The following is a 12,693-nucleotide window of genomic DNA, read 5'->3' on the forward strand; positions in this document are numbered from 1 at the left end:
TTACCAAATACATTTTTGTACGTACTTAATATTGAAAATATATACCTAATTTAATTTAGTTAAAAATATGTAAATTTTTGAACTACTTGATATAATTACTGCTACAAGAGACGTGCGTCGGGTACGCCTTTGAACGAGCAGTCGATCTTTTCTAAGAGATTGCACGTCGAAACCTCAACCTATTATTTGTTGAGGCCCTCGAGACCTCAGAAAAATCACAGTCCGTCAGTGTACGAACATACTCGACAATACAAACCAGTTCCTACATACCGTTACGTGGAAGTAATTTCTTAAACGCAGTCGCCGGTCACGCCAGACGAATCGAACGATCGAAAGATACTCACTCACCGGCTGCCATTTACATACTGCCGTTGTCAGAGCGTAGTGGCGGGAAATTAATAAAACGTCGTGCGTTTGAAAATCGAACACCCGTCGGGAATTTGCATGGAATTTATGGAATGCTTCAGTGCCAAGACACCTTAGGCTATATTTATTCGGTTTCAGTACTATAGAATTTATACCGTATTTTATATAACAAATATTTACGTATTTTTTATATATAAATTTGCCGTAGGCTGTATCTGTTTAATTATGAATCCTAATGGCGTTGTTTGTAGAATAATATTTTTGCTAATTGACAATTAACACAAAAAATAATTATTTATCTTCCAGACAATTGTAATTATCGTATTCCCAAAATATGACATACTATATCAATATATACCTTGTGTAATTATTATTAATAACAATTTCCTTGTCCTATATATGATCCATATTTAAGTAATCATAATAATATATGTATGTATATTGTTTTCGGTGGTGACATCGGCACATCAACAGGTGGCCACTTGGTATCGGGTATGTTACTGTTTAATTCCTCATGCATTACGCCTGTGTATAAACCCCCTATACGATTTATGTAACTTGCATGAATCAGCTGTGATTCAATCCAAATATACTTGAATCATCAATGGAATTATAAGCATGATGCATGAAACCCTCCCTAAAGACACTCAATACTTATACAATGAACTAGTCGAGCAGTAATGCAGTTTAAATAGAACAGAAAATCAGTAGAAAAAACTAGTGCAGTCGCGGAAATTTGCAGTGAAATAGAGGCACACGACTTAGAACACTTTCCTCGTACTAGATTCACACTACACGTGTAGCTCAACACGGTTTCATAGTCTATTTTAAAAGAAACATTAATAGTAAACTGTATTGAAAAATTGCATTGCTGCTGACAATAACGTCTGTCATTCCTTTAAACCAACAAAATTGACATGTTGGATTTGTTCGTCATATTCCATGGATTTTTTTTTAACGAATTTCGTTACACAATTGACGTTACAATCCGTCAAAGTGAGGAATTTGTGTTTTCAAAATGACTCGATGTAATATCCGAAATGGCTCTGTAGATTGAACACGTTAAACTGAATTGAACATCGCTTATTCAAATCCGACTTCGCTTAATTTGTGTTTATAATGATTAGTTGTGAAGAAATATATCGAACAGGCAAAGTTGGATGAAGTTTTGGAACATGTGCGACCTACTTATTAGAGCGGCATCCTAAAACTCCTTCAGGAAGCTGACAGGAGTTTACTGTCCCGTAGTGGAACATGTATATTGTATATCTACGCTGTTAGCTTTTTTTCTTAATGTAACTTACCAATTCTTTTAAATTTCCAATTATCTATAAGAAATCCGAACTGCTCGCTTATTAATAAAATAGCCTGCTGGAATCTGTGTCATAGAAATGTTCGTTGTTGCTTGTCCGTGTTGATTGTTGCAGTAATCTTGCGCCGAAATTCAACTTCAAGTACCATGGGTTGAATGTGAAAGCTTGTTCTGTGTAACAAATGAATTTTAAATAACGTTAATTATATCTTCCGCTGTTTTGTTTTTACTTATTGTGTATTTACAGAGATCAGCTACAAGCTGAGTCCACGAATTTTTAACCGGTGATTTTTTTAACACCATGTATTACGATGGTGGTCTACTTTTTTATATATAATTGTTATTATGCTCGGTCAATAAACGTATTTATTATTATTATTCGTGGTTGATATACATCATGTTATCAGTGTGTTATTTCTCATTTATAGTTACTCAATTAGCGTATGTGGCAACTTCAATATGTAGATTGAAAACTTGATCACACACCGCGAAACCATTCTTATTATACGCATTGTTATGCTAACAAACGTTCTTATAAGATCTGCGTTACATCTTCTTTGTATATAATAAAACTATAACAAGACCATGTCTGTATATATGTATAACAATATTTTAAAATAATACGAAACACGTTTTTCTCAGTTAAGTTGTATGGACCAAATGAACAAAATTAATTCAAACTTATCGTGTCACCACTGTCGAGTTTCAAAACCATTTTAACTGATAAAGGCAGAAATCAGACTTCTTCTTCTTCCAAATTCTTGAATTATCTACTGTATTACATGTATTTACAAAGCTTCAAATCCCGTAAATGTTCGAAGTCGTCGTACATACGTTTATTTATATCCATTCGTATGCAACAAATAAGTAAAAAATACTATCCATATCGCTAACATAAGAAATATCTAAATGACGAGATCCGTGCCTTGAAAATGTTGAATTATTTTAAGATCACTATATTGTCGGTTTGTCTTTCAAGTAAAACAACCTTTATAAAACTATTAAAAAGGTTTACAGCAACATGCCCCAAAGATGTGCATATATTAAAGCCTATATTCATTCATAATAAGTAGCACTATCACTGATCGTCAATTAACTTTTATTTTACGAACTTGAAATATTTCTTGATGAGAGTTCAGTACAGCCTAGAAGATTTATTATAGTGGCTCTTGAACTTCTCTAAATTGTATAAACTTCCGCATATCAACCAAAATATGCTGGGTGTATTTAAATTCGGGCGTACGTTCGGAAATCCACTACAGTGCGATATTTAAGGAATTTTCTGCCTCGGACTATTAGTCTGTGGAACAAAATATCCTTGGCCGGCCAGCTCCAGCCACCATTGTTGCAAATGTCCATGGGCGGTGGTAGTCACTTTTCATCAAGTGAGCCTCTTGCCCGTTTGGTACTTATTTCATTAAAAAAAACATGGTGAAAACAGAGTTAATATATAAACAATGAACTAGCAAGGGTCAAAACTAAAACGTTATAGGTATAATTCCTCTACGTCAGTCTCCCTTTTTATTCCCAGGAATATTTTGAAACATTATTTTGAAATATTTTGAAGATACATATATTAATTATATTTAAATTATAGTTCAAGGTCGAAAGTATTACTTTAAGAGATTTTTATGACGTTATAATACAAAGTTACGTTGTATCCACGTGAAGTCGAGAGCAGCTTAGTGTATGCGCATAGTGGCACAAATCCCATAGTTACGAGATCACAAAAACATGCCATGCGTGCAACCTAGCGTTGGCCTAGTTATAAGAATAGCACTTATGCTTCTAGGTGCAATAGTGTGTACTCCTCTAACACTCCTTTTTAGGTCATCTTTTCAGATAAGGTACTGGGCTGATGGAAAAATATTGAAAACGAAGATGTATGGGACAAATATTGTTGCCCTGTGCCATAATCAGTTTCACTGATGTAATATTTATTGACATATTTTTTTTATATAATTTACGTCGCTTAATCCTAAATAAAGAAATTATAAAATATGTTACGCGTCATAATAAAGTTTTAAGCGTTCAATGTAAAAGCAGTTAAGGAAGGTGAGTCATGCTGTACGTTAACGTTGTGCGTTCATATTATGAATTTGTCAAAAAAATTGCCTATTTGAATAGGTTTTATATTTTTGTTCATTTTGAGTCATTGGATAACTAATAATAAAACACACGATAGACTATTTTCGTTCTCTAGAAAACTTTTGAATGTAAAAATGACTCTTGTGATCTTCGACACATTTTGCATTTATACCGTACCGTTCAATCTCCATCGCACGTGACTTTGGCGAAATAATCTATGTCCTGCCGCCACAAATAAAAGCTACAAAATGTATACATTTATCTTAAGTAATGTAAGGATTCTGTTTTCAAATGGATGTTATATAAAATCTGCCATATCAGATATAAATGTATCAATTTGTATGTCAATTGTGTTTGGTTATTTGTTGCACAACGCTCCAACGGCAGGATACATTTTACTAAAATGAATCATAAAGATCGATTAGAAAAAGGTCAATTTTTTTTATTTAATCTTAAAAAATAATAATAAATTCCTCAGTCGTCGTATAATATGCTATAGTAAAGATTTTAAAACAGAAATACGATTTATTTTATATAAAAGTTCCGAGAACAAGTATTTATACTAACAACTCGCTATAATAAATTGTTTATACGAGTACATTTTATTTCAACTTTACACATACATCTTTTCTGTCCTTGACATAAAAATATCCGTAGTCATTTTGTTTCAAGTTAAAGTGAAAAGCTGCTATCCTTGCTTTCTTCTATAAATATAAACAAAACCTTTAAAATTATATACAACATTCACAATCAATACTTGTTTAGTAATATCTACTTTCTCGATTTTAATTGTTTCATAATATGCTTTATTAAAATAAAATCTTAAATTAAATGGCCCTTAATTTGTGACATCGTGTTAAGAGTTTATTGTGATTTCGTGCATTAAATTTACTACCTCGACTATACAATCAACATTATCAGGCCAATCTCGAGGACCTCTGTTCAATCCCCGGGTCAGACACACAAATAAAATGAAATAAAACACAATTAAAACTCCCACTAAGTTTATTTCGCTGGTTTATTTTCGAACTAATTTTAGATTTTTCACTTTCAATAAGCAAGTGTAACGCTTCTATATTGAATGAAGATTTAATCTTTGAGTTTGAAAAACATAGTTGTCAGGTTTTCCTGTCAGGAAATTCTGACCAACAGTCCGAGGTTGAAAGTCAAGCTATAATGTAGTTCTACATACTACTACAACTTAATTAACCATAATCACTATACTAATAAACTTTATATAACAGCGCATACATTGTAAGAAAATTCTTTGTCTTCTTTTTTTAACAGAAACATAAATTAATATGATTATTCACACGCTATGCATTAACAAAGTTAATTGGTATGATCATTTGCTTAACCTCTGAGAAAAGTGAAAGTTTTTTGCATCAGTATCGTTGAATTTATACATATGTATATTACCTATCATACGTTGCACTCAATTAAAATCACTCGATCTTGAAATTGTTTTCTTATAGGGCCAAAACAATAGTCAATCTCCCCTCGCTATTTTTAAGAAAATAATATTATATCTTAAAAAGTATAGTTTTTCCTTTGCCAGTGTTAACGCAGCATTTCAATCTGCAAAAAAGAAATGACATTCGACCTTTTGCAAGTTTAAAAATGGAACATTATTTTAACATACGACCTTTGGCACTTGTCTCTTGTAAGTTGAAATATGAACTAAAGTTTTCACTTTAAACAAAGCAGTTGATGACGGATGTTATATAAACGGTCAAGTGCCTTATAGTGCCATTGGACGTTGAAACCTAAGATATGATAGTAATATCATCGTTAACTTGACTTAAGTTACTGTAATCAATAGGTATTAATATCGGATACGATTCTGTTACCGGTTGTTTGCCATTAATCCTCTGTCAGGTGGATTGAATTATTTACGTATCCATCATGAGTGAAAATTGTATTAATAACTAGTTGTCATATAAAAATACCTGTGTCCATCGGGGTTCAGCTTGCTTCATACAAAATGTCATTAAATTAATTTCAGTGGTTTGGCCGTGAAAGCTTAACAGATAGACAGAGTTACTTTCGCATTTATAATATTAGTATAGATAAATACTTTTTACGATTAATACAATAATAATTTGCTTGACAATTTTAATTATAACTTTTATTTATTTATACAGAAGTACGTCAACATCGAATTAGTAATTGCTCGAATTTACATTTTTTGTAGATTTGTATGTAATTTATAATATTGACATAAAAAACAGTCTAATAAAACGAATTTAATTATTATTTAAGTAACAAAATTTTAAAATATTAAGCATAAGAAAAAAATTAAAGCATATCGTCATGGGAGAACCTAAAATGAATAATAAGGTAGATATAGTCATGACGAAATTAAAATATAATAGTTCAAACTTGATTCAAAACTATGAATAAACTTGAAGTCTCTTGTGACTTCAAGTTTGAATTATAAGAGCTGGTGCAGCCACACGTGGCTTGTACCCGCAGTCTCCAGTTAAAATTCTCGTGTTTTAACTTCTGGGCCACCTGGGCTTTAATATGTTGTAATCTGCATACAAATGCTACCCATGAAATCTAGATTGAAGTTTAAGACAATCTTTTTTCTTTTATTTCGTTTCAATCAATACTTACGTAACCCCGTTCTCATATTCTCATTTCAAACCAGAAATACTCGATTCACGGCTTAATAAACTTCGTTGTATCTCGACTACTATATTTGGAAATGTCAGTTGATGAAAGAAAAATTCAGACTCCACGTCACTCCCCCTCGACCCTACCTGACCTGATTGATTTATTCGGAAAAAATATTCTCGGAAAAAATACAATTGAGAGCAAAATGAGATTAAGACGAGACTGATTTGAATAAGCAATGTAAAGATACCGACGTTATTTTAATGAACCTCAAGGTTTCCGTCTTCGTTATGGAAAAGTTTTCTTAGTAACTTCGGAAAATGTATACGAGTAACACGAACATTTTATGTGAGAGATCTTGAAGAATGTAAATAATAATTCATACTTTTTGAATGGTTTATTTTATTTTATAACGTTATAAATATCTAAAACAACAGTCGGTTCATGTCCCATTGCTGTCCTAAGGCCTCCTCTTCGTTTCAAAAAGAAGATTTGGAGTACACTCACCGAGATTTACACAAGTTCAGCACTTGATATAGAATTATTGGCTAAGATGAAAGAAAAGTCCAGTAGTTAAAAGATCTTTTAACCACTGGGCCATCACGGCTATTAATATATAAATGTTTAAATAATAATAGTCTGATTGATGCAACAAGACTGATTTTTGTCTTCCTGTCATCGTTGATTAGAAACGAAATAAAAAAATTAAAAATGAAAGAAAATGCAACATTCTTAACGAGTCACCCTCTGGACAACATTTATTAGACGTAAAACGATTTTCTATATACAAACTTCTATATCCGGAGAGAAATATAAATGCATTTTCCAGCGATAAAAATGGCCGGAAATACGTCACTAGAAATCGACTTTACTATCTGCTTCTTTTATATAGTCTCAAAAACAGATTGGTAATAACTAAACTTCTTCTGAGATTATTGTTTGGCATTGTGAAAGCTACTCACGATAGGTACCATCCACTTATCAGGTACTCTACCGCCAAACAGCAATACCTTGATATAGTTTTGTTGAAGAGTGAGTGAGGTAGTGTAACTATAGGGACTTAGTTCACAAGATTGGTGGTCCATTAGCGAAGTAAGTAATGGTTAACATTTCTATCAGCGCCAATTTCTAGTTTTTATGCAAGTGAACATTTGTCGGTCAGACTGCCTATTTAATTAAAAAAAAAAAAAAAACAAGAATAAAACTATAAGAACAAAAATCCAGGAATACAATAATATGTATGTATATTAATTCTTGCATGTATAATATAAGAGCCGAGACGGCCCAGTTAGAACGCGTGCATCTTAACCGATGATTGCGGGTTCAAACCCAGGCAAGCATTACTGAATTTTCATGTGATTAAATTGTATTTATAATTTATCTCGTGCTCGGCGGTGAAGTAAAACTTCGTGAGGAAACCTGCATGTGCTTAATTTCAACGAAATTCTGCCATATGTGTATCCACCAACCCGCATTGGAGCAGCTTGGTGGAATATGCTCCAAACCTTCTCAAAGGGAGAGGAAGCCTTAGCCCAGCAGTGAGAAATTTACATTCTATTAATGTAAAAAAAAATTGTATAAACGACATTTCTTCATATTAAATACATCATACAGGCGCTATTACAAACCATCAACTTAACCTAACACCGTCGTGGGAACGCGTTATAAGCTCAGTAATGCACAAGTAATAATTAACTTGCATAACGTTTTTCTAAGTAATGTAACATTAATTAGTAAGCCGCTAAGTAACGCAGGTATCGCGCACGTGGGAGGAATAAAATAGAATAATAATGTTACGTAAATTAACTAAACACACATGCAATCTTCCATTGTACTTTGACGTATTAAACCCGATGAAAAGATCGAGTCGCTACGACAAAAACGTAATATAAATGGTATTTATTTGCAATAAAAGACGAAATTATTAGAATAAATAGAATCACAAGTGCTGAAATTGTGTGCATTTCGCCTCGTCTTCGGCTTTGAAGGAAAACATCTTCAAGAACCATACACGTGTTGGAGGAAATCTTCTTAAGAGTAACATTTGACGAAGTTAATCTGTATTTCGATTTCAAAGGTGATTCTGTGTATTTTCGGACACAATAGTATAAGTAGGCGTAGGAGCGAGTAGACTACCGGTAATGGATAATTCACCGCCCATAAGCAACGGCGCTGTAAGAAATATTAATCATTCCTTATATCGCCTATGCGCCACCAATCTTAAATACCCAGCCGGACTTCCTCAAAACTCTACCCTACCTTCGATCGTCATTGCATTTACGAAGAATGTTGTTTACACCTTTAAAGACGTATCATTTTGTATGTTACCCAACAGATATTAATTTTAAGTGCTTAGTGATATGTTGATGGTGTAACTTTTCCAATAAATAAATAAATAAATAAATAAATAAATAAATAAATAAATAAATAAATAAATAAATAATTAATAAATAATTAAATAAATAAATAAAGAAATAGCTTATATTTCTTACGGTACCATTGTCTATTGTATTGCTTTTGAAATAAATAGAAAATATATTTGTATTATATTTACGTGTAACTATTATTATTTGAGTCGCCTCTTACCATTATTGAATGTCAATTCACAGGATTGGATTAAATCGAATGTCACCGGTTCGGTATGTAGATTATATCGGGAATAACCTCGAAGATTCAGCAGAATATACTCTTTTCCGACAATCAGTTATATAAATCATTAAATACTATTAAAATATTACATGCAAATCAATGATTACTTACGTAGATATTTTACACAATTGGACCTAAAAAAAATTAAATGTAAAATTAGGCTAAATAATGATTCCTACATCGTAATATACATCTCTTTTCAAGTAATATTATAAGAACGTCAACCCGCGATCAAAGTAAATATTTGCAGATAAAATAGCGATTGCGCTAAAAGAACTTTTCACTTCAATGAATGCTAACCTAAGAAATAATTTCAAGGAAATGATAAAATAGATAAATTCAAAAAATATTCTATTTCTGAAAGAATGCTTCTCGATTAGAATCTTGATATATTTTTTAATACATTACCAAAAGGATTTCATCCTTATAAAAATATTTTAGATGTTAACATCCCCGTAGTCGTCGTAATAACATACAACACAATAGTGAAATGAATAGTAACATTATTCACAACGTTACGGACAGTTTTAATAAAATTTGGCATAACCCAAAAGGACTATCTACTGGTGAGTGGTAACCACCATAGATATCTTTCCGTGTTTATTAATTACTCTAAATATAGTCGAAGCACTACTAACCATGGTAATAAAGCACATGAAAATTTATTGGTGCTTACCCGGGTTTGAACCCACAGCCTTAATTTAAAATTGGCATATTGTAGCCACTGGGCCATCTCGTCGGACTAGTAAATTAAATATTTACATTATTGTGTATTCCATGACTTCTTGCTGCTAAGTAGTAATATTGACAGAATTATACGGAAAAACGACCTAAGTTACTTTGCTGTCAATTGGACGGTGTTAGGATTTTTATATAAGGTTCACTTTGCTTTGATTGAGACTTATAGTCTCAAATGTAATATTAACGATATGAGCTGAGCTGAATCAGGTTACAAATATACCCGTCGGCATTCGTTCTAAAATAAATTTACGAAATAATTAGAAACTTTAAATACTATATTCAATCTACACTGTGATATATCCCTTTTAAATATAGAATAAAAAAACCGTATAGTTAGTTCATAACCATTAATTATCATAAATTAAAAAAAAAGCCATTAGGTAGGTACGTACATTTATAACTTGCATAAAATATAAAGTTGCATCATAGCTTAGTTACTGACTAAGTGGTGAGGTCACCTCCAGTCAGACAGGTTGTTTGTACAACAAAAAGATGACATGGAAATTCTACAAAAACTCGACTTACTATACTTTTATGGCACTATTTATTAATTCATTATTAACCATATAAATTAAATGAAACGGATAATCCATTAATTACAAACAAAGCCTAAAGTATCTACTAAATTTGATCGTACCTTAGCAATGAACCTTATATATACATTATTTTGAAATTTTATAATTGTCTTAGTCTATACTAATTATAATGAGAACTGCAAAAGCTAGAACGCATGCATCTTAACCAATGAAAGCGGGTTCAAAACCAGACAAGTACCATTGAATTTCCACGTGCTTTATTTGTGGTTATAATTCTTCTAACACTCGGCGATTTCTAATTATATCATAGTTATTTATTTAATTATACTGATGTTCAAAACATACTAAACAAAGAAATTTAATATAATTAATAAACATAAACATAATTAATCACTTTGTAGTAAATGTATCAATACATTGACTCCTACTACAACAATTGTTGGAAAACTTTAATAGTTCATTATCTTATTGAAATATTAGACATTGTGATATATAATAATCATAAGAGGGACTTATTGTTATTGAAAACAAAAATTAAGACGAATTCGATTCCCGATGAGGGTGGATGTAGTTCACGCTAAGCATGATATGGTAGGCAATAACTAGAATCTTGTAATAGATGATCGATGTTTAATTTAAGATTTTAGTTCCAAGGACTTAAGTCTATTACATTTACATAGGACGAAGTTAATAATAACGTTAATCTATTGTTAGGAATAACACTGATCACTTAAATATAAATGGAGAAACATTTTAGTTTGTTTTAAAGTTAAATATATTATACCAGTGAGTACAGGACGATAGCAGCATATAAAAGGTCGGTTATGGTCTCATTTTGGAGGGCTGCAGCCGTAGATGTGCAGAAAAGTGGGGAGGATTCTTGATTGTAATTTACTTAATTGTTATAATTTAGGTACCAAATACTTAATTTTAGAGAATGTTAAAGGTACTGGCTGGTTAGAAAGTGGTACCTACTACGGCTGTATAAGCAAAAGTTGAATAACGTAAACAAAATTCAAGTAAATTGTTATCGACAAACTCCAATTCTAACTGAACTAAAGACTATACTATTTGACTTTCAAAATTATAAAAGGTTCCATCATTTTGAGTGACTTGCAATTTACAATGGGATGAATTCAAAACAAAACCTGTCATAGGTTTCGAAATTCCTTAAAAATCTGTTGAATAAAAGCGAAGTTTCGCGGCAGACCCACAAGTAATAATAAGTTAAGACATCAAGCTTGTAAATATCAGTTCTTGATCAAGAGGACCACATTAGCGATCAAATAATAGAAAATATAGATCAGGCGATTTGAGAAAGACAATTTTAAAAGCAGGAGACAAGAAGACCTTAGATGAAATAGTAATAGAAGCTAATGTGTTAGAAGCCATAAACAGACCAAATTTTTGGACAAAAATTGTGGAAGTACATAGCTTTTATCATGTGTTAAAATTAGACATGCGAGAGCCTATTTAAAATGTGGAATTATAGACTACTTTAGGGTACAATTTTGAATTAGAGACCCTAAGAAGAGCAAGCTAGAAGAAGAAAGATAGATAACATTGTAAGTTCTTATAAGACCGAATTAACATATAATATAATAAGTAATTAAAATAAAATTGATAAAATTTTAAGTGGAAAATTATATAAAGTCAAAATGTAGCATTGGTGAAACAAGAGTGACATGCTTATAGACTCTGGCTGTATGTGGCATAATCTAATCACATGACAGACCTAGTAAATTATGAAACAAAATAAAGCTCAAGTAACAAATATGAACCGGAATTCTAACAAGACTTTTGTAGCTTAAGGTAGTGCAGTACCGCTAGATCTATTGAGATCATTTCAAATCAAATTTAAATTTAAAGAAGTTTCAGAGAATACGACATTGTATGTGATAGGAAGTTGTTCCCGAAATTTGCTAGAGCGGCTTACCGGAACTTCTTTAGGAGTACTTTAATCCAAAATCCATACTTAATGAGTTGGTACAAAAATATATATTAGAAGAAGTCAATGGCTCATCTAGTTGGGTATCACCTATTGTTCCAGTTGTGAAAGAAAGTGGCGTAAGAAAATGTTATCGTATATGTATAGATATTTATGAGCTTAGTAAATTTTGTGAGGAAGTGGATTCCTCATTTAGCAATAATAACAGAACCACTAAAAAAGGTTCGAACGAAGTATGACATTGGTGAGAAATATAGTGGTATTGTATTCGGTAATAAGACCGAATCAGAAAAAGAAGTGTTAGCGCTAGTATGGGTAGTTGTACATTTTGTTGTTATATATATATGTTACTTTATAGCAAAAAAAAATGAAATAATTACGGACCATAAACCATTAGAGGTAGCATTTAGCCCAAAATCAAAGCCATGTGGCAG

General features: G+C 31.8%; 1 protein-coding gene across 3 annotated transcripts in view; it reads left to right on the forward strand.

Moving 5' to 3' along the window:
- The window catches only part of LOC113397098 (protein shank), a 205,527-nt gene that overhangs the window by 105,818 nt on the left and 87,016 nt on the right, over positions 1 to 12,693 (forward strand). For all 3 annotated transcript variants that reach the window (XM_064219700.1, XM_064219706.1, XM_064219714.1), the window contains one exon: positions 841 to 858. In XM_064219700.1, coding sequence (XP_064075770.1) covers positions 841 to 858 — 18 coding nt within the window. The remainder of the gene's footprint in view (positions 1 to 840; positions 859 to 12,693) is intronic.

The sequence above is a fragment of the Vanessa tameamea genome, chromosome 3 (assembly GCF_037043105.1).
Source record: "Vanessa tameamea isolate UH-Manoa-2023 chromosome 3, ilVanTame1 primary haplotype, whole genome shotgun sequence".
Lineage (NCBI taxonomy): Eukaryota > Metazoa > Arthropoda > Insecta > Lepidoptera > Nymphalidae > Vanessa > Vanessa tameamea.